Source organism: Oncorhynchus clarkii, chromosome 13 (genome assembly GCF_045791955.1).
Source record: "Oncorhynchus clarkii lewisi isolate Uvic-CL-2024 chromosome 13, UVic_Ocla_1.0, whole genome shotgun sequence".
Lineage (NCBI taxonomy): Eukaryota > Metazoa > Chordata > Actinopteri > Salmoniformes > Salmonidae > Oncorhynchus > Oncorhynchus clarkii.
Genome location: NC_092159.1, coordinates 21625329 through 21650235, shown reverse-complemented (window position 1 = coordinate 21650235; position 24907 = coordinate 21625329). Strand labels below are relative to the sequence as shown.

Genomic DNA, 24907 nt, shown 5'->3' with positions numbered 1-24907 from the left:
ACAGAAACACGTTTGAAAATAGATGGTTTTTATTTCCTATGTGGATCTCTTGATGGTTAGTAGTTGATAATGTTTGGCTCGAGTACAGATGGCACGTACTTCTGAGCCAATATCGGGTAACCAGAGAAAACAACGTTGTGGTCACCCTCTGTCCCCAAAACAGACTGTGCTCACCAAAAAATACCAAATGATGGACGGTCAATAAATAACATTTATGTACATTTTACATTCACATGTTGGTATTTTTCCTCACACGTCGTGATGTTAACGTCATTCTCTCCGTTTTGCTGAGCTTTCGCTGTTACAATGTAACAGTTGTATAAAGTTGTCCCTTGATCGCAAGGCGGTGTGCCGTTGTTTCTTGGATCCTGAGCGAGATGTTGACAATGCATTTAGAAGCACTTGCGGTGGACAATGCTGGGGCCTGCCTCGTCGTATTCCTGCTTGGTGATCCACATAGCCTGGAAAGTGGACAGGGAAGCCAGGATGGAGCCACCGATCCAGACGGAGTATTTACGCTCAGGTGGGGCAATGATCTATGCCAAGTGAGAAAAGCAGTATTAGATACTGGGTACCATAGGTAACACAATGACAATGAAACAATTATGCAGACCAATGGCATCTCTTTTAACTATTTTACTGTGCGTAAAAGTATTGTTTATTTGTAATTACCTTGATCTTCATGGTGCTGGGGGCCAGGGCAGTGATCTCCTTCTGCATACGGTCAGCAATACCAGGGTACATCGTGGTACCGCCGGAAAGCACATTGTTGGCGTACAGGTCCTTACGGATGTCAATGTCGCACTTCATGATGCTGTTGTAGGCAGTCTCATGAATACCAGCAGACTCCATACCTGTGCAGGTATACAAAGATCAATATTAATATTCAACCACTCTTTAGGCCGAATATGTTATGTTGGATTATATTATAGGCCTTTAACGGTAAATACGCACCAATGAAGGAAGGCTGGAAGAGGGTCTCTGGGCAACGGAAACGCTCGTTACCGATGGTGATGACCTGACCGTCGGGAAGCTCGTAGCTCTTCTCCAGGGAGGAGGAGGAGGCGGCGGTGGCCATTTCATTCTCGAAGTCCAGGGCGACATAGCACAGCTTCTCCTTAATGTCACGCACGATCTCACGCTCGGCTGAAATGAAACATTTCCGTTAATGCGTAAAAGTATCCCCGTGCGTCTTGCGCTTTTGTGCGTAAAACGTTCTAATACTTTAAATTGACCAAACAAGCATATCTGTGCAAAAACACAAAGTTCATGCTCACCGGTTGTGACGAAAGAGTAGCCACGCTCGGTCAGGATCTTCATGAGGTAGTCAGTCAGATCGCGACCAGCCAGATCCAGACGCATGATGGCGTGGGGGAGAGCGTAACCCTCATAGATGGGGACGTTGTGGGTCACACCATCACCGGAGTCCAGCACAATACCTAAACACAGAAAACACCACAATTCAGTAAAGCAGACAACCCAAACACCAACAACTTGAAATACAAATAGCGGGTTGTGTGCGGGGGAAAAGGCGTGCATGGGGCAAATTCTTACCGGTGGTACGACCGGAAGCGTACAGGGACAGGACAGCCTGGATGGCCACATACATGGCGGGAACGTTGAAGGTCTCGAACATGATCTGTGTCATCTTCTCTCTGTTGGCCTTGGGGTTCAGGGGGGCCTCAGTGAGCAGGGTGGGGTGCTCCTCGGGGGCCACGCGCAGCTCGTTGTAGAAGGTGTGGTGCCAGATCTTCTCCATGTCGTCCCAGTTAGTGATGATACCGTGCTCGATGGGGTACTTCAGGGTCAGGATACCCCTCTTGCTCTGAGCTTCGTCTCCTACGTAGGAGTCCTTCTGACCCATACCCACCATCACACCCTGGAAGAGACAGAACAATCCCATTGAGACACCGACAAGGACATGGCGCACACAACTACACATTACCATCTAACGGTACACTACACATTGGATACTAAAACGAAACGTCACACCTGACTAATTACATGTTAGCACTAGTAAACTATACCTAAATGCATTTTTGAACTTGAATTCGTGTATATTTGCCCATATGTGTTTTACGCATATCTTTGTACTTTGGATATCATAGTAGGCTATATCGTGAAACAAGGTATGGTGCCTTCATTCACATAACTATCCATACCTAGGAGTGGTGCTTTTACGTACCTGGTGACGAGGGCGACCGACAATGGAGGGGAAGACAGCCCTGGGGGCGTCGTCACCGGCGAAGCCAGCCTTGACCAGTCCGGAGCCATTGTCGCACACAAGAGCGGTAGTCTCGTCGTCGTCACACATCTTGGTGGGTTCTGAGACAAGGTGCAAAAGGAACACACGTTTATCATACTGTAAGTAGCCTCCTTACTGCAAGATCTCTCACTGACATTACGCACCTACATTCTGTGCGTAAAAACGACATTCTGTGCGTAAAAACGATACTTTCGGATGTGTTGCTGATGCATCATGGATGCCCACTGAAGATTATCCACTCGTAACAAATTTTCACACAGAAAGAATCACATTACACTGAGAGTTGACCAAGAATGCCATCAGACATATTAGGTTGCCTACACCAGTGGTTCCAAAGTGGGGTCCACAATGTATGTTCTTAACCCGTAGATTACAGGTGCCAAACTCATTCTACGGAGGGCCGAGTGTCTGCTGGTTTTAAATCCTTCCTTGTACTCGATTGATGAATCAAGGTCACTAATCAGTAAAGAACTCCCCTCAACTGGTTGTCTAGGTCTTAATTAAAATGAGAAAAAGAAAAAAAAACCTGCCGACACTAGGCCCTCCATGGAATGAGTTTGACACCCCTGCATTAGATGCACTACAGTACTCCATCAATTATCCATTTTTTCAACTAAATTATTATTGTATTCCCCCAAAATATTGTATTCCCCAATATTTTAGCTTTATACTGCCTAATTATTTCACTACCCCATGGTCATGCACTGCAGAAGTCATAGTAAAACTGCTTGTATACTATTTCTATCGCACTCTAAAGAGTTGTGTTCACGAGTATGACAGAAATAACTTTGGTAACGTTGGTAACCAGTTTAAAATAGCAATAAGGCACATCAGGGGTGTGTGGTATATAGCCAATATACCACAGCTAAGGGCTGTGTCCAGGCACTCCACGTTGCATATTTCATAAGAACAGCCCTTAGCCGTGGTATATTGGCCATATACCACACCACCTCAGGTCTTATTGCTTAAATATGACACGGTAGTCTGACACGGTGGTCTCGGTAATTTTACCAAAGTGATCATGATAACGTTAGACTGCACATTACACAATGACCACAAACATTTCAAAAATCGTTCCATGGAGTCATTTTACATTACGAAAACGTTTTCTATTAATACGGATTTCAGGTAAGGCACTATAAACCTGTCGATCATCTGGTTAAATAGATCAACAATCAATACACACATTGGGTAACCTATCATATAGGGTAGCCTATAAGCATGTAACGCAGTCGTTCCAGGAACTTTTGATTCAATACAAAGTTGTGGATCTCTTTCTTTCTCTCGCTCTCTGCTGACATAACAGGTTTTCCAATATCCAGTAGACCAATTCAATATTTTGTCTGACATTATCTTAATATATCAAATGAACTACCAAAATGTAATTTGAAATCATTTTATCTCAAAGACCAATTATCATTCATCAATTAAATCAACATGTTTTTTTACATGCACGCATTAGCCTACATTATGCAGTTAGACTAATGTATCAAATCAAATTCATTTTCATCCAATTCTTCTATTATTATAATAATAATTTGACAGCCAGGTGAAATCTGTTTAGTTTACGAAAGTAGGCTAAAAGTTCAACTGTGCCGGTGATTGGCTGCCAAGTTTCACGGACTGTCACAATACTGTGTAGATTATCTTTGATTTGTTTAATTCCTTATCCAGAGTCCATGATGTAATGTCCCCAGAGAGAGAAAAAAATACACTCCTCGTATTGACCTCCTCGTGCAGCAGCGTGGTCTAATATTCCACGGGCCCGTTCTCTTACCTGGTTTTCTTTTAGAAGAAGCTCAGTTACAGAACTTTACCACTGCTGGTTCCAGCTAAGGACTGACAGCAACCGCCGTCAACCTTATATACCCGACGCCATCCACCTTTTTTCGTCTCCTGACAACCATTAGGAATGCCCATCTATTCCACAGGAATTCTCCCGACCCATTCATCCATATTTGGTTCTTGGGACGGGTGCGCACCGGACACTCCCGTAGACGAGCGCTGAGGAGCTCAGGGTCGCCCTTCGTAATGCGCAGGACGGTCCATATATGGAGAGGTAGTCCCGAATCCAAACTGTAGCGCTCGGCCCGTGTATGGAGAGCCAAGGGGTGTAATCCGTTCGGACTCCAGCATGGCATTTTGAACACAGGCGCGCTTTGACGCAGGACTACACACGTCCATATTCCCCGTTCTATGACAGCATGCAGTGCCAAATCATTCAATGATGCAAGGATATTGACTGTGGCATTATTTTTTTTCCGTTAAACTCTTTGCAAATGACTTGCTTTCCTGAGCGCACCTCGTCAAGGTAGCCCATATTCTATTCATGTTATTTTATTGGTTTATGTTGATTCCTTTACAGCTAGAGCAGGCGCGATTATATAAAGGGTTGTTTAATGGAACACTACAAGTTATTGAACAATGAATATCTCGGTGTATTTTACCCGGTTCTTTGTCAGATGCATGTTATTTTAATTGATTTAAGAACATGTTAAGTATAGCATCTTTTTTTGGTGGGGGTGGGGGGGGGGGGTTGTCTCTCAAATGGTATTTCAAAGATGTATGTGTAGCTGTTAGTCTAGTCATCTTTTTTTATACTAAAAGTTTGAAAAACATTCTGCCATTAAAATCTCAAACTTCATGAAAAATAATTAACATGGACTTTATTCTCCAGCATCAGCAACGGCAAGTAGAGGGGGGGGGGGGAGTTGCATCAAGTTTGAGATGGGGGCGTTTCGTGTGGTAGCTGGTCACTTGTAATTTCCGCATTTACTAACAGTGTCCATGGTCTGGTTTCTCTGAACAGGGGTTAGGTGAAAGCAGATAGGACCCTAGCCATGCAGCCCAACAGCTGCAGCCAGCCACCAAGGCATGAACAATTCCTTTTTTGTAGCCCAGCCTTTAAAAAAAAAAGTGTCTCTATAAACTGATACGTTTGTCCAACTGCTCACTCATCACTGCCAAGGTATCCAACTAAATGTACTTGTGGAAAGGTATTTTAGAACAAGAAAACAAAATGTTTAAAATTGCATGTCATTATCCAACTTCCGTTGGTCCCTATAATATATCTGAGCTTTGTTAGACATGTTATTAATGGGATAGCCTACTTCATATACCAATATTAACATTTTGACATTTGTCATTTAACGGACGCTCTTTCCAGAGCGACTTACAGTAGTGAGTGCAAACATTTTCGTACTGGTCTCCCGTGGGAATCAAACCCACAACCCTGGCGTTGCAAGCGCCATGCGGGACCAATACTCAGGCTCGTAAATGTTATCTCCATACCAACCAGACACAACAACCCCATCCATGGAGGCATTCTACAAGCCAGACAGGAAGTCCTGTGATCAAATATTCAGCAGAAGCCTGGCTTCCAAACCTGGAACTCTTGACACAAACAAACTGTCAAAGATCTGTGAAAGTTTCTACCAGGTAGTTAGTCACCATCCCTATGACAACTGCTCAAAATAGTAAATCAAGACTATTGAGAAGGTTTAAAAAAGTATGCTTAGAAGCCAATCAAAAGCTATTGGCACACCTTCTACTGAGGGAGTTCTTTCAATCCCACCCCATATACGGCTACTGAACTTTCAATCCCCCTCCCCACATAAAGACGGTGGCTGTAATTTATTGTGTATGTCCCTAATTTAACCTCCATTTTCTATTTTTAGGACAAGACAGAGGCCATCTGCTTCTGCCATCAGTGAAAGTGGATCAGTTGCAGACTCCTCGAAGGGTTGGAGAGACACTTGAGGAGTCAGGCCCCGCTATTTAAACAAGAAACCAATACAGTTGGCAATGTAGGCCACAAGCACCCAATGGCTTGCTGCAGAAACCCAATAGCCTTTCACGGCACGTTAGTCAATGCGCGTGGCTTGTGGTCGAGATGGATGTTGTGTTCATTTCGAGCGGCTAGTCTAGGTATATTTTCCACGAGGTGTGTACCGTTTCATCTACCTGGTCATAGTCTTACAGCTCCATCTGAATCCATGACATATACTCTCCTGACTTTTACTCAAGCAATTATCACATGAGATCTAGATGTATTGGAGATTCAGGATGTGTATCTACATATGTTGCCATTTCCCAGGTTATCGAGGTAAAGGAAATAAAACAATACATTTTGTTTTTCAAAAAATTTAGTCTTTTGTGAATGCCAAAATCAAAAGAACAGAACATTTACAGAAATATGACTTTTATTTTTCGAAATTGCAACACGTTATCTTTTTGTCAAACAAACAGTAAAAATGGAAAGAAAGGAACAAACCAAGTGCAACCTGGGAGACATAGTTGTGAAAGGGGTCAGGGGTCATCAGATCTGTGCTTGCAGGTAATGTTCATAGTTGGCCCGCAGTACAAACTCAAAAGTGGGCTTTGATTTCAAAGCCTCCATCTCGTCCAGCTGAAGAAGGTCTTTGACGTCAGGAAGGTAGGTCTGTAGAGGAACACCTGGAAAACAACAAGAGAACACATTCTGAATAGGTTGGAAGGGTCATAAAGAGGTACATAATAAACAGAGCAGTGACACTCAATACCCCTTTTCAAAATTTTGTCATTAATAAAAACATTTTTTTTTTTACAACAATTCAACAATCTCCTAAATATCTCTTAAGCAACTCTTGAAATGTGTTGTTTCCGAACAAATTAACTGATGAGAATAAAGTGAAATCCTTTAGTCAGACACCGGACCAAAATGGCTACTGCAGTGCTTACCTTCTTGTATGAGCTTGAGGAGGATCTTGACAAAGATGCTGTCCTTGGCTGCCTCCAGAGGGTCATCGTTCCCATCAGCAGACAACCAGCTGTGAGCAACACAGCGAAAAGGAAGCTCAATGCAAACTTACAATAACAACAATAATGCTTATTCATTCATTGCATTCACTATAGAAAGCACACTTGACAACAAACAAAATGTAAGAAGTGTCAAACAGTGTACTTACACCTATCCAATCCTTTCAGATTTGGAATTAGGAAATTTGCAACAAAGGGAGTAAGAGTGAGATATTAGAAGGATTAGGGCCATTGAGCGGTACTTACTCGTCTTTCTTGAGGGCCTTGCAGAAGATCTCACACTTGAGTCCCTCAATGTCCACAGCGTCCTCCTGCAACAGGAATATGCCCCATATCAGTGAACCCTGACAGACTTGATTAATCAACCCTGAGCTAAGGATTCATGCTAGCGGCAGTAGGACTACCTCGTCTATGTACTCCAGTAGATCCAGAGCCTTCTTGAAGTCATACTCATTGGCTCGTCGGTTGTCATCACAAATATACAGCTGGTGAGAAAATAGTTAAATTAGGTCAGTCCATTGGTAATTGTAGGAGTTGTATTTTGGGGTTCAGTTGGTGACAGGGAGGATAGATGTGTGTGTTGTATTGTCATCATGTGTCTGTGTGGTGGCAGGTATGTGGATTTATGTGGAGTTACTGGTTGTGCGACTGCGAGTGTGGTCTACTTAAGCAATAAGCATGAGTGGGTGTGGTATATGGAATCTTAGTTTAGTCCTAGCTTGAGATATAACAAAAAAAATGTTATCCCATAATGGGTATCAATGTATGATGTGGTATACGGCCAATATACCACGGCTAACAGCTATTATGCATAACGCAACACAGAGTGCCTGGATACCGCCCTTAGCCATGGTATATTGGCCATATATCACAAACCCCCAAGGTGCCTTATAGATATTAGAAAACTGGCTACCAACGTAATTAGAGCAGCAAAAATTAATGTTTTGTCATCCCCCTGGTATACGGTCAGATATACCACGGCTGTCAGCCAAATCAGCATTCAGGGCTCGAACCACCCAGTTTATAATGGTGCTTTGGTAAGGTTGTCTGTGTTGGGTTACGTGGTAATGTGAGTGGTCCACTGATGTGTGTTCCTACATTAATAAGGTTGTGAGCGCTGAGCAGGGGCATGGTGTCGGGGTTCTGTTGTTTCTCCTCCAGCAGCTGTTTGGGCAGAGTCTCCTGGTGCAGCAGGAACCGCTCCTGCTCTACCATGTCTGTAGGATGACAAAGAAAACACTGGTGATATCCCTGCAGAACTCACCAATTAGACACCCTCCAGCGAACAGAGGTTTCCTTGCTTCTTTTGCATCAAATAGTGTCTGTTGTCTTAGGGATAAATACTAACATAGTTTAAAATACATGTTCATAACTCCCATTGACAATAATGTATGATTTAAGTGAGAATTAAGCAGAAGTATCTCAAGTAGCCCCTTACCGTCTACATGTTTCTTCATCACAGCCTCAGGCATGTCTGATGCCAGGGCAGTCAGTTTACTGAGAGCCAACAGGGTCTTCTTCTTCACAAAGTAACGTGTCTCCATGTTGGCCTGGCCATACAGGGTTTTGTAAGCCTGGGGAGAGAGAGAGATGGTCAAATAAATATCACAAATGCAACACTGTCTCTTTAACATTGGAAACTGCACTATGCAACTGCCAAACTACGGTATGTCTTTTCATAAGAAGCGGCATGTTCACAAGTTAGCTACTAAGGTCAACTGATGTGTGTGTGTGTGTGTGTGTGTGTGTGTGAGAATGAGAGAGTGTGTGTGTGTGTGTTCCACTTACACTGCTGAAGTCATGGACGTGGATGTGGTGCAGCCAGCTGAGGTGTTCGTGGGACTGCAGGAAGCTGGCCAGCTGCTGGTGCTGGGCGATGGGCTGGGAGAGCAGCTTGCCCCTCTTCCCCTTCTCCATGTACCAGCGGAACAGGAAGTCCGCAAAGTTCTACAGGAAGTGACATGGAAATTAAATGAAACACGCAGCATCTATGGAATCTTAGTTTAGTCCTAGCTTGAGATACAAAAAAATATAGATGTTATCCCATAATGGGTACCAATGTATGATTTACATGCGCAGTCTGAGTAACGGCAGGTAGGCTAGCGGTTAAGTGCGTTGGGCCACTAACCAAAAGATTGTTGGTTTGAATCCCCGAGCCGACTAGGTGAAAATCTGTCTATGTGCCCTTGAGCAAGGCACTTAACCCTAATTGCTCCTGTAAGTCACTCTGGATAAGAGGGTCTGCTAAATAACAAAAAATGTGACATGCACATATCCCTTGTTAGTGCCAGATCTGATAAAACACCAGTGATAAAATTGGGTCGTGTTCAGTACGGCACACAGTAGCAAAACATTTTGCCACGACAACCAAACACCTGTGTTCTTATTGGACCAGTTCAAGTAGTACCTCCCCATTTCAAAAATTCTCCACCTAATGAACACCACCCTGGTTTTAGAGGATTAGTGTCGAACCTGGTCGGCGAACTTGGCCATGTAGTGCTGCAGTCTGTTTTGGTTGTCAGTCTGCTCACACATCTGGACCAGGATGTCAAAGTCACAGTACTTCTCTGCCAGTGCCGCCACCCACTGGTACTGACCCAGTTCCACTGGAACATAAAGAAAAGTTAACACCCTTAATATTATTTAAGTGTACATAATACCTTTATAATGGATGTAATAAGCAGTCAGACTTATAATTTCTGAAAAATATCAGCCAGATTTAGCTATAAAATGTGTAATTCCACTGAAAGGATTAAGATAAAAATTATTTTGTATTCCAAAATGGCTTGACCCGGTAACCAAATACTCGAGCCAAAATGGCCGCCCGGTATTTTGCGTTCAATCTCCACTCACACAGTGGTGCGAGCAGTTCAGAGCGGCGCTGCGTGTACTCCATCTCCAGGGTGTTGTAGCGGTCCTGCTGGCCCGGACGGCCCGGTCTCAGTGAGGTCAGCTGGGCAACGTAGCCTCCCAGGAGCACGTCCAGCAGCGCTGCCAGCTGCTCGTTCAGGCCATTGCGCAGCTCCGAGTCGGCGTGAGGGTACACGTCACGCAGGATCACCTCGTGCTGGCGGACGATGACGGTGCGAACCCCTCCCAGACCGCTAGAGGCTGTGGGGAGAGAAAGAGACAGGTTTGGGGATTAAGGGCACATCTCAATTGTCTTACGTTTGGGAGACTTCGAAATTCTTCTCCTTCATCGCAGTGAAAGGGATCTAGCATTTCGCTTTCACCTATCCTGTCTTTTCAGATCAGTTGACATTAACAAAAGGAGACAAGGTGTTATAAGAAGTTACTTTCGACTACTATGTGCATGTGTGTGTTCAACAGGGAATGTACCGGTCCATGGGATGTATTCTGGCTCAGCAGGGGTGCTCTCTGAGGCTCTGTACAGTGAGGCCTTGGTGTCTCTGTACTGACCAGCAGCCTGCAGCATGTCCTGCAATACAACCCACAAACGTACACAAATTACTGACTGTGCCATCACAAGAAATACAACCTCACACGCAACATGACCTAGACATATGAACAAACATATAAAAACGCTAGAGGCAACAATTTCAATGATTTTACTGAGTTACAGTTCATATAAGGATATCAGTCGATTTAAATAAATTCATTAGGCCCTAATCTATGGAATTCACATGACTGGGCAGGGGCACAGCCATGGGTGGTCATAGGCCCAGCACCTGGGGAGGCAGGCCCAGCACAAGGTGCACCTGTGTAATGGTCATGCCATTTAATCATCTTTTTGATATGCCACACCTGTCAGGTGGATGGATTATCTGGGCAAAGAAAAAATGCTCACTAACAGGAACATAAATAAAAACATAAAGGAACAAGGAATAAGGAACATAAAAACATAAATAAAGTTTTTGTGCGTATGGAACATTTCTAGGACCTTTTATTTCAGCTCATGGACCAATATTTTAAATGTTGGGCTTATATTTTTACTCAGTGTATATACAGTGCATTCGGAATGTATTCTGACCCCTTGACTTTTCCCACATTTTGTTAGGTTACAGTCTTGTTCAAAAGTGTATACAATTATTTTTTGTTCCTCATTAATCTACACACAATACCCCATAATGACAAAGCGAAAACAGGTTAAGAAATGTTTGCAAATGTATGAAAAATAAAATACCTTATTTACATAAGTATTCAGACCCTTTGCTATGAGACCCTTTGCTATTGAACTCAGGTGCATCCTGTTTTCATTGTGTTGAGGCATAGATCTGGGGAAGGGTACCAAAAAATGTCTGCAACATTGAAGATCCCCAAGAACACAGTGGCCTCCATTTAAGAATGATGGAGGAAGTTTGGAACCACCAAGACTCTTCCTAGAGCTGGCCACCCAGCCCAACTGAGCAATCGGGGCTTGGTCAGGGAAGTGACCAAGAACCCGATGGTCACTCTGACAGAGCTCCAGAGTTCCTCTGTGGAGATGGGAGAACCTTCCAGAAAGACAACCATCTCTGCAGCACTCTACCAATCAGGCCTTTATGGTAGGGTGGCCAGATGGAAGCCATTCCTCAGTAAAAAGGCACATGACAGCCCACTTGGAGTTTGCAAAAAGGCACCTAAAGGACTCTGACCATGAGAAACAAGATTCTCTGTGCAGTGACGCTCCCCATCCAACCTGACAGAGCTTGTGAGGATCTGCAGAGAAGAATGGGAGAAACTCCCCAAATACAGGTGTGCCAAGCTTGTAGCGCCATACCCAAGAAGACTCAGGGCTGTAATCGCTGCCAACGGTGCTTCAACAAAGTACTGAGTAAAGGGTCTGAATACTTATGTAAATGTGATCGTTTTTTTGTTTGTTGACATTTGCAAAAATGTATATAAACCTCTATTTGCTTTCTCATTATGGAGTATTGTGTTTAGATTGACTAGGGGGGAAAAAAACATATACATTTTTAAATTTTAGAATAACGCTAATGTAACAAAAATAACATTTGAAATGTGGAAAAAGTCAAGGGGTCTGAATACTTTCCGAATGCACTCTAGATACACAGTATATAGAAGCACACCATATGATCAAAAGGCAACCATACACATGCATGGGAGATACGTGACTAACACTATGGATGTGGATACAGAGAGCCTGCACTGCCTGTGTTGTGTACCTTGATGATGGTGTTGACACTGAGCACCACTTCAGCCCACTTCACAGAGTCCACAGGGTTCTCCTTCAAAGTCCTCTCCTCCTCTTCTAGTAGACACTCAAAGACTGAGGAGATCTGAGACACCTACACACACACACACACACACACACACCCCTTAATAACCTCACCTGAGGCCTAAGACAGAAGCTTCCCACAATCCCAAAGCTAATGTTTTGGAATTGACAAAATTATTTGATGATTTGAATTGGAATCTCAAATCATCTAAATTGTGTGAAGACCCCGACTCTGCTGGGGATATTATCTCTGTCATTGTCACCAGACCCCAGCCCTGCTGGGGATATTATCTCTGTCATTGTCACCTCTCTGAAGAAGACGTCTGCGGCCGTGAGGCTGGTGGATACGGTTGCGTTGCTCTTCCTCAAGGCAATGAGGATGGCACGATTGACCAGCTCGCCGTGCTTGGCGTGGTGGTTCTTCAGCGTCATGGCCGCCTGTAGCTTCTCGGCGTGCTCGCACAGCAACAGGCGCGTCGCCATGGGAGACGAGCGCACCGCGGTCTGGCCCAGCCGGTCCAGGAGACCCACCTGTGGGGGATGGGGGGAGAGAGCAAGTCGAAGAGAGTAGGATACAGGGGTGGGGAGAAACGAGGTAAGGTTGTTGAACTCAGTCATGACATATCAGTTTTTATTCATAGATCTGTGAGGAGCCCTGGAATGAAGTCCGATCCCACGGTGACACATAGGATTAGAATTATTCAGGATTATTCGGGACTGAAATATATTTCTATGCAGGTGACCCACCTGTAGCAGGAAGTCCATGAAGCAGCCGTGGGCCTTCATCTTGTCCTCTAGCTGGTGGAGGATGATGAGGGAGGTCAGGGGGAAGCCAGCACTCTCTGGACACGACAACACAGAAACAAGGTCACTTCTATGTGGAACAATATTTTAATCATTTAGATAGAAAAGAACTACAGATTTCCATGTCTTCGCCTGTCTACATTTCTCTCCCTCTTTCTGTTCTCTTTTCCTTCCTTCCCCTCCCTCCCTCCCACCGTCAGGGACAGACTCGGCCCAGCGGGGGTCTGAGGCTGGGTAGTCATCCACCAGGTCCAGGTTGATCCGGGTCACCACCAGGTCCAGCTCCCCGCCCACCTCCCCGTCTCCGTCCCCCTCCGGGGGGAACAGCTCGTCTGTCATGGTCTGGGCCCCCACCAGGTCATTCCTGACAAACACAACAGTTACGTTCTACTCACAACATTATAAGGTAAACTCAATAGTAACAATGTGTACTGCTTAGATCATTTAACCAGGTAATTCTCGAAAACACATAAAATACATTTACATAATTACTTAGTGGTACTCATTTGAAGTGTACACACCCCATTCACTCTGTCTACATGTACATTCTCTCACACACACTCACTCAAATACTCCCTCTCTCTTTCTGTAAAAAAAACTCAGAGCCCTGCGCCCTCATTTGGCAGTAACAGCTGCTCGAGCTTAACAACAACAGCGCAGATGCAATCACAGAGAGCAAGTAATTACACAGACCTAAATCCCACATTGTCCTCAACGCAGGGACATTTTTTCAGGGGAGGAACAAACAAAGTCCCTTGTTTTACAACGGAGGTCTGTGTCACTGTCAATAAAACTCAAACTTCAGCAATTGGGGCCAACGTCACACAATCTTTCTGCAGACTTACCGGCAGAACTGCAGAAACGCTGCTTTTAGGAGTTTGGTTTTGTCCTCTTGCGCTACAGGCTCCATCCTAGTCGGAGTCTCCATAGCAGTTGCCTTGAAACAAAAAAAAGGGTCAAGTCATAAATAACGTACGTCATAAAACAATGTGTACTCACCAATTACGTAAAAATAATGAAAATGGAAAGAAAAAAAATGTTAAACATTGCTAGTTCACCAATTTAATGTCATCTCATTATTCACACAGGTCAATTGGTGACCCCGTTCCATATCAGAGACCTGGCACTGCTTTAATTCATCTGACTCTACTCTCTACCTCAGGGCCGGCCCCAGCCAGGGAGAAGCAGAGGGAGTCCTCCATGGTCTCAGGCAGCATGGAGGCACTCTCTCTGGCCACCACGGCCACCAGACCACTGTTCTGGGAGAAGAACACTGGCAGGTTGGCACAGCAGCCCCCACCACGCAGACGGTCACCTGGAGAGATGAAGGAGGACGGTGAGAATAGAAACATGGGAGGCGAGTCAAGTCAAATTGCCCATTCATGAAAATGGATAATGAGCTAAAAAGAAGAAAAAAAAAAGGTTGATGATATTATTATGATAACTATGAATTACTGAGAGCTGTTGCAGCCATCTACACCATTCAACTCATCAATACCATTCAGTTTAAAACATTGGGTGCATGTCAACAGTCTAAAGGCTTCCTCTTCTTGTCAATTTTGTTATTAAGAAAAGGAGATGAGGAAATGGGCCAACTTTAAACTATTGAGAGGCACCCAATGTCCTCTAACGTTGAGTCCATTATCCAGGTCTCTTACCAGGTGTGTTGAAGGGGATCTTCTCCTCAGGTAGACCTCCTCTGCCGGTACCGGTGGAGCAGGCAAACACCAGCTCCTCGTTGTACAGGAAGGCAGCAGGGCTGGAGGCCCGTGGTAACATCAGCCTCATGGCCTGGAGAGCATCCTCACTCTGAGGGGAATAACACAACATATCAACCGTTAGACAAAAACATCGACATTTAAACTGAAGGAAGACCAATATGGTTGATATTTTCATGTCTGCAAAAATTGCATTCCAAATGCATGAAGCCTTGAGCTTTTTTAGAGAAAGTCTACTTAAGGAACATATTGCCACTTTCAAACTCAAAAAAAAAAAAAAAAAAATTTTGTGAATCATAATACACAATTTCAGTTGAAGCCCAATTGAGTGAAGACTGACCTGGAAGGGGGGGTTGTACTTGGTGACCTCCACAGAGAGCTCATCAGAGATGTTGTTGCCGTTGTCCAGCAGGGTGACCAGGCAGAAGTAGGCCAGGCAGGGGGAGTCTGAGGGGTGCCAGGCTGCCGCCAACACTACCAGGCCATCCCTGGAAAACAAAATTATAGTCAGAAGTATGTAGAATCATAAAAAGTTGCAGTCACCAGCTGACTATTACATCAAATCACGTAGTGAGATAAATACACATCCAGAAACCGAGATGAGAGCTCGACTTACTGGCTCAGTTGCATGTCCATGTAGGTAACGTTCACTCCTTCCTTGATTTCCTCATAGTTGCTCTCTGACCCCTGATAGATGGTGAGAGAAAACAGATCATGCCTTCAGGACAATCATCCAATCTATAGGTAACTACCAAAATATAGGAAACACCAACTTAAGTGTCTTAATAGGGCGTTGGGCCACCACAAGCTGCCTGAAAAGCGTCAATGCACCTTGGCATCGATTCTACAAGTGTCTGGAACACTATTGGAGGGATTCAAAACCATTTTTCCACAATAAATTCCATAATTTGGTGTTTTGTTGACAGTGGTGGAAAACACTGTCTCAGGCATCGCTCCGGGATCTGATATAAGTGTTCAATTGGGTTGAGATCTGGTGACTGAGACACACACACTTTAAACCCCCTATACTCCTTTGATCCCCCTCTTTCAAAGTAACTGAGATCTCTTCTAGCCACGGTAACCAAAATGGCTAAACATGATATGTTAACTCAGGAAGCACATGCTTTGTGTCCCTCATTTACTCTAGTGTTTCCTTTATCTTGACAGTTACCTGTACAACCAAGAGGACGGTTCACCTCAAAGTAACGCACCGTGATTTACCGCAACCTGACATAAAGTAACGCAACACAACATTCATGTAAAGTGTTGCTCTGCTTACCCAGATGGCGTCGGCGACACTCTCCGTTAGAGCGCGGCTGGAGTCCCAGCTGAGGACCTGGTGCTCTGTGACCTCATCCACCTCCCATTTACTGAGCCCACAGGAGGTCAGAGTATACAGGCAGCCCGTCTCGCCCACCCACAGAACACTGTGGAGCTACAGAGGGAGGAGAGGGTCTGTGAGCTGATATCACCATATTACCAATTAATGACCATCATTTGGGGATTCATAGGACTCCACTAGAAGAAACGTGCATTGTTGTTGGTGAGCGGGGCGCGCATGCCAAACAGGCTGGAGACGCGGCGTCCGATGCCGGAGAGCACCCCCTGGCCCTGCTGTAGCGCCCTCTGCTGCAGCTTTCCGGAGGGGTCCGCCCCGAGGCGCATCATCTGGCCCTTGTAGGATGACACGATGAAACTACCCCCCTGAGGGAAGAGAGGGATGGTGGGATGAGGGAGGAGAGGAAGTGGGATGAAATCAACAGCACATAATGTTTAATCAGATAAATATGTTCAAAATGTATGTAAAACTAGTAAAACTGACTATCCTACCGATCCTCGACTTCGGCGATGTCATCTACAAAATGGCTTCCAACACTCTACTCAGCAAACTGGATGCAGTCTATCACAGTGCCATCCGTTTTGTCACTAAAGCACCTTATACCACCCACCACTGCGACTTGTATGCGCTAGTCGGCTGGCCCTCGCTACATATTCGTCGCCAGACCCACTGGCTCCAGGTCATCTACAAGTCCATGCTAGGTAAAGCTCCGCCTTATCTCAGCTCACTGGTCACGATGGCAACACCCATCCGTAGCACGCGCTCCAGCAGGTGTATCTCACTGATCATCCCTAAAGCCAACACCTCATTTGGCCGCCTTTCGTTCCAGTACTCTGCTGCCTGTGACTGGAACGAATTGCAAAAATCGCTGAAGTTGGAGACTTTTATCTCCCTCACCAACTTCAAACATCTGCTATCTGAGCAGCTAACCGATCGCTGCAGCTGTACATAGTCTATTGGTAAATAGCCCACCCATTTTCACCTACCTCATCCCCATACTGTTTTTATTTATTTATTTTTCTGCTCTTTTGCACACCAATATCTCTACCTGTACATGACCATCTGATCATTTATCACTCCAGTGTTAATCTGCAAAATTGTAATTATTCGCCTACCTCATGCCTTTTGCACACATTGTATATAGACTCCCCCTTTGTTTTCTACTGTGTTATTGACTTGTTAATTGTTTACTCCATGTGTAACTCTGTGTTGTCTGCTCATACTGCTATGCTTTATCTTGGCCAGGTCGCAGTTGCAAATGAGAACTTGTTCTCAACTAGCCTACCTGGTTAAATAAAGGTGAAATAAAAATAAAATGTGTGCTACCGTTTTACACACAATTTGTTGGTAATTCTCAATCCACTAATAATGAGAACCTGCTCTATACATCTTTATCTGTGATTGAGGGAGCAGCGTTGTATTCAAAACAAGAACAACGCATACACAACATAACAACTTACCCTAACAGCCACAACAAAGTTGCAGAGGTTTTCGCCCATGTCGACCACAGTCTCAGTGTAATTCCCCTCGTGGGCCAAACTGGGCCAGAACCGGGCTGTTCCCTCTGGAGCCACCGCCATGACAGAGATAGACTGAGCATTCAAGAAAAAGTCCCACAACAGTAAACAACCACGACTGATGGTGTGTCGATTGGAATTTCAGTTCAACGCCTTGTCAAAGACAACGAGTAGACTAAAGCAGAAAGACACTGACACTCAGGCTAGCTGCTTAAAAGCTACTGTAACAGCAAAGTCATTAGGCAGACAGGTGGGAACTTTTTTGCATTTTCGGAGGTTGAATAGGTTAGTTTCCTGATAGTCATTGATTACCTGAACACTGGCAGTCTCCAGAGGGCTGGGAGATGATATGGAGACGAGATCAGCATAGTAGGCAAACTCACTAGTAGGCAGCTGGAGGCCCTTACATACTGACAACTAGGAGACACAACAGAGAAAGTTCACTCATTGGCAATGCATGTTTTTCTTTTAATTATAGGACACACTGTATCAATGTGTTGCATATCTCATAATTATCTACCAGGGTTGTGTATCCAGTGTTGAAACGGAGTGACACAAAGAGGTAGGGTTCTACCTGGACTTGCCCAATAAGGAGCGCTCATTTTGTGTTCCGTTTCAAAGCGTTTCGCTACGGTGTGACCTAATGGACTGTACCTTTGCAACAGCAGTCTGGCAGATCTTCCAGATGATCAGTCTCTCTCCACACACCATCCAGGCCCAGCCACTCTCATCCACCTTCACAGAGATCTGGTCATCGGCTGAGGGACACAAAACACAGAACCCGTGGGAGAGAACATCAGCCAGACTGCATTGATCCGGATGACCTGTACAATGCATTCTACAGTATGTATAACTCGCAGAGAGATAATGACAGGAAAGAGTCAATGACCCACCATCAGCCATTGTCAAAGCCTCCATGACTTTGACAGGTAGAGAAGAGCCAAACGTCTGGACATCGAAGTGGAGTGCGTCTGAAGTTGAGTAGCTCTGGACACGCGTGGGAGTTGATCTGGAAATGAGAAGGCGAGCAGTTTTTAAAAAACACTCCACGAGTGACTGTGCCTCAAGAGACATTGTTGACAATGATGGCGCATGGACACTCACCTCGCTGCTAACGACGTCCTACGTGGGGAAAAGAGAAGCCCTGTAGGTGTACCGGCGAGACTCTTTCTACCGGTGCCTCTTGAGGACTGCCTTCGGCCTGAACTAGGGGTAGAACGAGGGCTAAACATCGTAGCTGTGCCCCAAAATGTTCAATATTCATTCAACTCCAGACAGCTCTTCTTATTTTGCGCGCACAATATGAAACTTCAGGCGCATGAAATATACGTCATGAAATACAAACTCAGATTCGCAGTACATAGTTGGTCCACTAGATCGTGCCATTGAAAACATTTGTTTGAACACTAATACATTTTTTACGAATAGCATTGTCATTTATTAATAATACCTTCAATTAAAATGACACTATTACTGATTGTAAATTGATTGCCTTTTGCAAGTAGCTAGTTGTTGTGTATTGGTTGGCAGTAAACAGAACACGATATAGATTTCCTGCCATCACATTCAGGCAAGACGAGTCGATCAATCGATGACTCCAAGATGTGAGCGAGCTGCTATTTGATGGAAGGGGTGGACATACATGATGATGGGGTTGCTACGAAAGGCAGCGGGATATTTGTGATAAGAACAAATCACATTGCATAAATATAATTTCCTTAATAGATGTAACTGACAAGGAAGAATATCAGCACGATATGCAGTGAGTGGCCATGATGTTGTTGAGATGTTTTTCGCTAAACCCGCTTAAAGTTCGAAGGGCCTAGTTTAGCTAACTTTAGCTGCTGGCTAACGTTATTTTGCTAATGACAGGACTGCAATAAATACTCTTTGCTTAAGCTGTTTGGTGCGTATTTTTACCAGTGCATTTGTTGCTCACTTGTACGGACATTCTCCCAAGTTTCCATGGCGACCCTTGCTAACACTGGCTAGCAGTTTTATTGAATGGTTCCGTTGGCAAGTGTTAGCTAGTCATACAGCCCATTTTTCTCTTCAACAGCACTGAAGTTAATTACTCGTGGGTCAATGTAATCCCAGGAAGCTATAAATATAGCTATCTAGTTTCTAGCAGTGTTTGTAATGAGTTAACTAACATGTTAATGCAATGCAGTAGGTTACATCAGCTAAACAACGTCTTAATGCACAGATAAAGCCTTTTACTTTTGTCCAGGCTGCTATACTGTTTTGTGTTTTCCCAGGTTATGAAGCGGGTACGCACGGAGCAGATCCAGTACACTGTAGCTCAGTACCTGAAGCGGAGGCAGTATGTGGATACTGAAAGTTCCCTGAAGGGGGCTAAACTGTCCCAGTCCGCAGAGGAGATGGCTGCCAACCTCACAGGTGAGGCTTTGAATTGGCAGCTGGCCGGTATCAAATGCAAAGATCAGTGACCAAATCAAGTGAAACTAGTATCACAGATTGAATGGGTGAATGATGCCAACTATTTTTGCAGACATGATTCAGCAAATCTTACTTATTGAGAAGCTCAAGCATCATCTTTCAGTTTAGGATGAGTATTAACAGGTGATTACTCATGGTGATTACTCGTATATCTAATCTTATTAATTGTCTCTCTTTCTTTGAGCAGTGCAGGCAGAGTCGGGGTGTGCAAACATTGTCTCTGCTGCCCCTTGTCAAGCTGACCCTCAACAGTACGAGACCCAATTTTCCAGACTACGCAATTTTCTCTCAGGTACTTCACAATTGTGTAGAGACTGATGATATGTACGCTGCTTTGCAACATTATACTAGCTTACCACTTAGTATGAAGCAATATATTGTAAATGCTATGCTAGTTACTGTGGGCATAAGATCGTGGCCTTACTCTTTGTTTATTTTCTCCGGTCCAGAAGCGGCATTGCCATGGGGCCAGGAGGTGAGCTGCGTCCTGTACCCGCTCTTTGTTTATCTCCACCTGGACATGGTGCGCTGCAGCTTGAAGGGGGCGGTGGATGGCTTCTACAGCCGCTTCCACGGCCTCTTCCTGGGGGACGCCGAGCAGCGCTCCACCGTGGAGCAGCTTCGCCACGTCCTCACCCAGCAGGATGTCAACGCCAACCCTAAGCTCCTGGCCTTCCTTGACCACAAGTACGTGGTAAACCTGACGGAGCCGGCCTACAGTTACTTGTTACGCTATCTGCAGAGTGAAGACAACAGTACCCTCTGTAGGGCCCTCAGCACCCACGTCCAGGTAGAGGTCACCTCCTCACCACGCACCGACTACCAGCTGTATGGGACGACGGGAGCGGGAGCCGCCGGGGCCGCCACCACGGCCCCCAACTCTACCTCCTCGTGGTCGGGATCGGATGGCCCTGAGCGAGGGGAGGCGGCGGGGGTGGAGGTCCCCACAGGGATCCCGCAGAGCGAGGTGGCCCTGGAGGCACTGCAGGACTGCATTAAGAAGGTGCGTGAGGGGCCACCATCACTCACCACCGTGTGCTTCTACGCCTTCCAGCACACGGAGCAGCTGCTGAACGCGGCAGAGGTGTCGGCCGACAGCAAGCTGCTGGCCGCCGGGTTCGACAGTTCGGCCGTCAAGCTATGGAGCCTTAGGGCCAGGAAACTGAAGGCCAGGCCACACCGGGCCGACGTATCACACATCCGCTTAGCATGCGACGTGCTGGAAGAGGAGGTGAGAGGATTTTCTTTGGTTAGGATTTTTACAGAAATAGTATATTTTAAGATGTTGGTATCCCTGCTGACAATTATGGGAAATGTTCACATATCTAGGCAGTACAATGGTGTTTCCTCTGAAAATGTCAATGCGCTTTTCCCCCTCTGTATTCAGGCAGATGAAGAGGACGGCTCGGGCAGCGAGATCAAGACCCTGCGTGGCCACAGCGGTCCGGTGTTCCGCACGGCCTTCCTGACAGACAGCTCAGGCCTGCTGTCCTGCTCGGAGGACACGTCCATTCGCTACTGGGACCTAGGCAGCTTCACCAACACGGCCCTCTACCAGGGCCACGCCTACCCCGTCTGGGACGTGGACGTCAGCCCCTGCAGCCTCTACTTTTCCAGCGGCTCCCACGACCGCACTGCCCGCCTCTGGACCTTCTCCAGGACATACCCCCTGAGGCTCTACGCCGGCCACCTAGCAGATGTGGACTGTGTCAAGTTCCACCCGAACTCAAACTACCTAGCCACAGGCTCCACGGATAAAACTGTCCGCCTCTGGAGTACCCAGCAGGGGGCGTCAGTGCGCCTGTTCACAGGCCACCGCGGCCCTGTGTTGTCTGTAGCCTTCGCGCCCAATGGGAAGTACCTGGCGTCGGCGGGCGAGGACCAGCGGGTGAAGCTGTGGGACCTGGCCTCAGGCGCTCTGGTCAAGGACCTGAGGGGTCACACAGACAGTGTCACCAGCCTGTCGTTCAGCCCCGACAGCAGCCTGGTGGCCTCCTCTTCCATGGATAACTCAGTCAGGGTGTGGGACATCCGAAACTCCCATGGGACGACCCACGCGGATAGCTCGTCCAGCGAGCTGGTGGGGCTCTACACGGGAAACACCAGCAACGTGCTCAACGTCCAGTTCATGGCCTGTAACTTGCTCCTGGTGACGGGAACGGCGCAAGAAAAACATGGACAGTAGACATTTTGTTTTGTCTGGCCTGTCTGTTTAGTTTTGTTTTAAAAGACTGTTGTATCTGGAGGGTCTCAGACATGGTCACCATGGAGACATACATGCTATCTTCCCTAAGCCAATTACAGAGAGGTTTAATTTCAGGTCAAAAGGTCACTTGCTAAAATTGCCCACTCAAGGTAGTTTTTGACAAGATCTCTGAGTAGAAAAGAGATGTTAATCTGAACATACTAAAAAATGACTTGGTTTAATTTTGATGCTTATATCCACAATGCCAAAATGAGAAGTTACAGTTGAAGTCAGAAGTTTATGTACACCTTAGCCAAATACATTTCAACTCAGTTTTTCACAATTTCTAACATTTTAAAAGTAAAAATCCCTGTCTTAGGTCATTTAGGATCACCACTTTATTTTAAGAATGTGAAATGTCAGAATAATAGTGATTTATTTCAGCTTTAATTTTTTTCATCACATTCCCAGTGGGTCAGACGTTTACATACTCTCAATTAGTATTTGGTAACATTGCCTTTAAATTATTTAACTTGGGTCAAACGTTTCGGGTAGCCTTCCACAAGTTTCCCACAATAAGTTGGGTGAATTTTGGCCCATTCCACCTGACAAAGCTGGTGCAACTGAGTCAGGTTTCTAGGCCTCCTTGCTCGCACATGCTTTTTCAGTTCTGCCCGCAACTTTTCTATAGGATTGAGGTCAGGGCTTTGTGATAGCCACTCCAATACCTTGACTTTGTTGTCCTTAAGCCATTTTGCCACAATTTTGGAAGTTTTCTTGGGGTCATTGTCCATTTGGAAGACCCATTTGCGACAAAGCTTTAACTTCCTGACTGATGTCTTGATGTTGCTTCAATATATCCACATAATTTTCCTGCCTGATGATGCCATCTATTTTATGAAGTGCACCAGACCCTCCTGCAGCAAAGCACCCCCACAACATGATGCTGCCACCCCTGTGCTTCACAGTTGGGATGGTGTTCTTTGGCTTGCAAGCCTCCCCCTTTTTCCTCCAAACATAACAATGGTCATTATGGCCAAACAGTTCTATTTTTATTTTTATTTTTCATCAGACCAGAGGACAATTCTCCAAAAAGTATGATCTTTGTCCCCATGTGCAGTTGCAAACCGTAGACTGTCTTTTCTATGGCGGTTTTGGAGCAGTGGCTTCTTCCTTGCTGAGCAGCCTTTCAGGTTATGTCGATATAGGACTCATTTTTACAGGGGATATAGATACTTTTGTACCTGTTTCTTCCAGCGTCTTCACAAGGTCCTTTGCTGCTGTTCTGGGATTGATTTGTACTTTTCGCACGTTCATCTCTAGGAGACAGAACGCGTCTCCTTCCTGAGAGGTATGACAGCTGCGTGGTCCCATGGTGTTTATACTTGCGTACTATTGTTTGTACAGATGAACGTGGTATCTTCAGGCATTTGGAAATTGCTCCCAAGGATGAACCAGACTTGTGGAGGTCTACAATTTTTTTCTTAGGTCTTGGCTGATTTATTTTGATTTTCCCATTTTCCCATATCAAGCAAAGAGGCACTGAGTGTGAAGGTAGTCCTTGAAATAATCCACAGGTACACCTCCAATTGACTCAAATTATGTCAATTAGCCTATTAGAAGCTTCTAAAGCCATGACATAATTTTCTGAAATTTTCCAAGCTGTTTAAAGGCACAGTCAACTTAGTGTACGTAAACTTCTGACCCACTGGAATTATGATAGTGTGATAAGTGAAATCGTCTGTCTGTAAACAATTGTTGGAAAAATTACTTATGTCATGCGCAAAGTAGATGTCCTAACCGACTTGTCAAAATTATAGTTTGTCAACAATACATTTGTGGAGTGGTTGAAAAACGAGTTTTAATGTCTCCAACCTAAGTGTATGTAAACTTCAGACTTCAACTGTACATGTAAAAGGGTAGGTTCATTGGAAATAACTTTTTGATTTATGGCATTTTCACCACCTGATGGGTTCTACTAGTGAGACCTCATAACTTTTCAGGTTTCCCAAATATTTTCAATAAATTCACATCTAAGTAGAGTTTCCAGGTAGAATGTTAGCTTGGCATGGTTCCGGATGAGGATTGCATTTTGGGTCTAGTGCCTTGAGGGTCAACACCTGTTTTATTCGGTCATGCACAAAATTCACATTGATCTACAAAAAGTGGGTCTCTGGCTATTCGATTACTTGAGTTGTTTAAAAATCAGCATCTCCCCAGGATTTGTCCTCATACAGTTGTTAAACGTCATCACCACTAACTGAGAATGTTGGCATTGCTATGAAACGCTGAACTGCGACCAATATGAGAGTAATCACAGGGAAAGAATGACAACTGTACTTTGTTTCTTTACCATTCTGTCAGTGGCATTATTTGTAATATGCTGAGAAGTGTAAATATATTTTTGTAATCTCTTGACTGGCTGTACCTGGTTTTTATTTTTCAAGAGAGATGGCACCCTGTTGCATGTTTGCGGGTGAAGATGAATTGATAAAGTTAAGAGAAAGATCGGGACTTTGGAGTGTTTTATATGGCTTCATATCTATAATGGTAAAGATCTAACAAGCATCCATTTGTTTTTTGACAGACATTTTCTGTTCATATCAGCCTTCTATTTGTAATTGAGAGTTTTTATTTTTAAA

At 45.0% G+C, this 24907-nt stretch overlaps 3 protein-coding genes across 4 annotated transcripts; 1 reads left to right on the top strand and 2 right to left on the bottom strand.

Annotated features, from left to right (window-relative positions):
• Positions 1-11: 11 nt before the first annotated feature.
• Positions 12-4364, bottom strand: LOC139424617 (actin, alpha skeletal muscle 2-like). Of its 2 annotated transcripts, none has more exons than XM_071176627.1 (7): positions 4044-4364; positions 2186-2325; positions 1555-1879; positions 1278-1439; positions 955-1146; positions 673-854; positions 12-536 (listed from the first exon to the last, which is right to left on the bottom strand). In XM_071176627.1, exons 2-7 carry the CDS (start codon positions 2312-2314, stop codon positions 393-395), a joined length of 1134 nt encoding a protein of 377 aa, XP_071032728.1. In that variant the 5' UTR covers positions 2315-2325; positions 4044-4364; the 3' UTR covers positions 12-392. The 2 variants fall into 2 exon arrangements, with proteins under 2 accessions (XP_071032728.1, XP_071032729.1); XM_071176628.1 differs by having other exon boundaries at positions 2186-3131; positions 3214-4095.
• A 2029-nt stretch (positions 4365-6393) lies between these two features.
• On the bottom strand, positions 6394-18945 carry LOC139424616 (nuclear pore complex protein Nup133-like). Its single transcript, XM_071176626.1, has 26 exons — positions 18725-18945; positions 18514-18629; positions 18275-18378; positions 17933-18037; positions 17564-17695; positions 16298-16468; positions 16044-16199; positions 15381-15451; positions 15105-15252; positions 14705-14855; positions 14204-14361; positions 13892-13983; positions 13241-13410; positions 12990-13084; positions 12549-12773; positions 12190-12312; positions 10403-10502; positions 9917-10174; positions 9536-9669; positions 8852-9010; positions 8502-8637; positions 8162-8280; positions 7468-7548; positions 7310-7374; positions 6986-7074; positions 6394-6721 (listed from the first exon to the last, which is right to left on the bottom strand). Exons 1-26 carry the CDS (start codon positions 18850-18852, stop codon positions 6585-6587), a joined length of 3423 nt encoding a protein of 1140 aa, XP_071032727.1. The 5' UTR covers positions 18853-18945; the 3' UTR covers positions 6394-6584.
• Positions 18946-19205: 260 nt separating this feature from the next.
• On the top strand, positions 19206-24765 carry LOC139424581 (TAF5-like RNA polymerase II p300/CBP-associated factor-associated factor 65 kDa subunit 5L). The gene is made up of 5 exons (XM_071176558.1): positions 19206-19382; positions 19879-20020; positions 20268-20372; positions 20530-21311; positions 21468-24765. The coding sequence occupies exons 2-5, from the start codon at positions 19882-19884 to the stop codon at positions 22263-22265; spliced, it is 1824 nt and encodes a 607-aa protein (XP_071032659.1). The 5' UTR covers positions 19206-19382; positions 19879-19881; the 3' UTR covers positions 22266-24765.
• Positions 24766-24907: the final 142 nt, after the last annotated feature.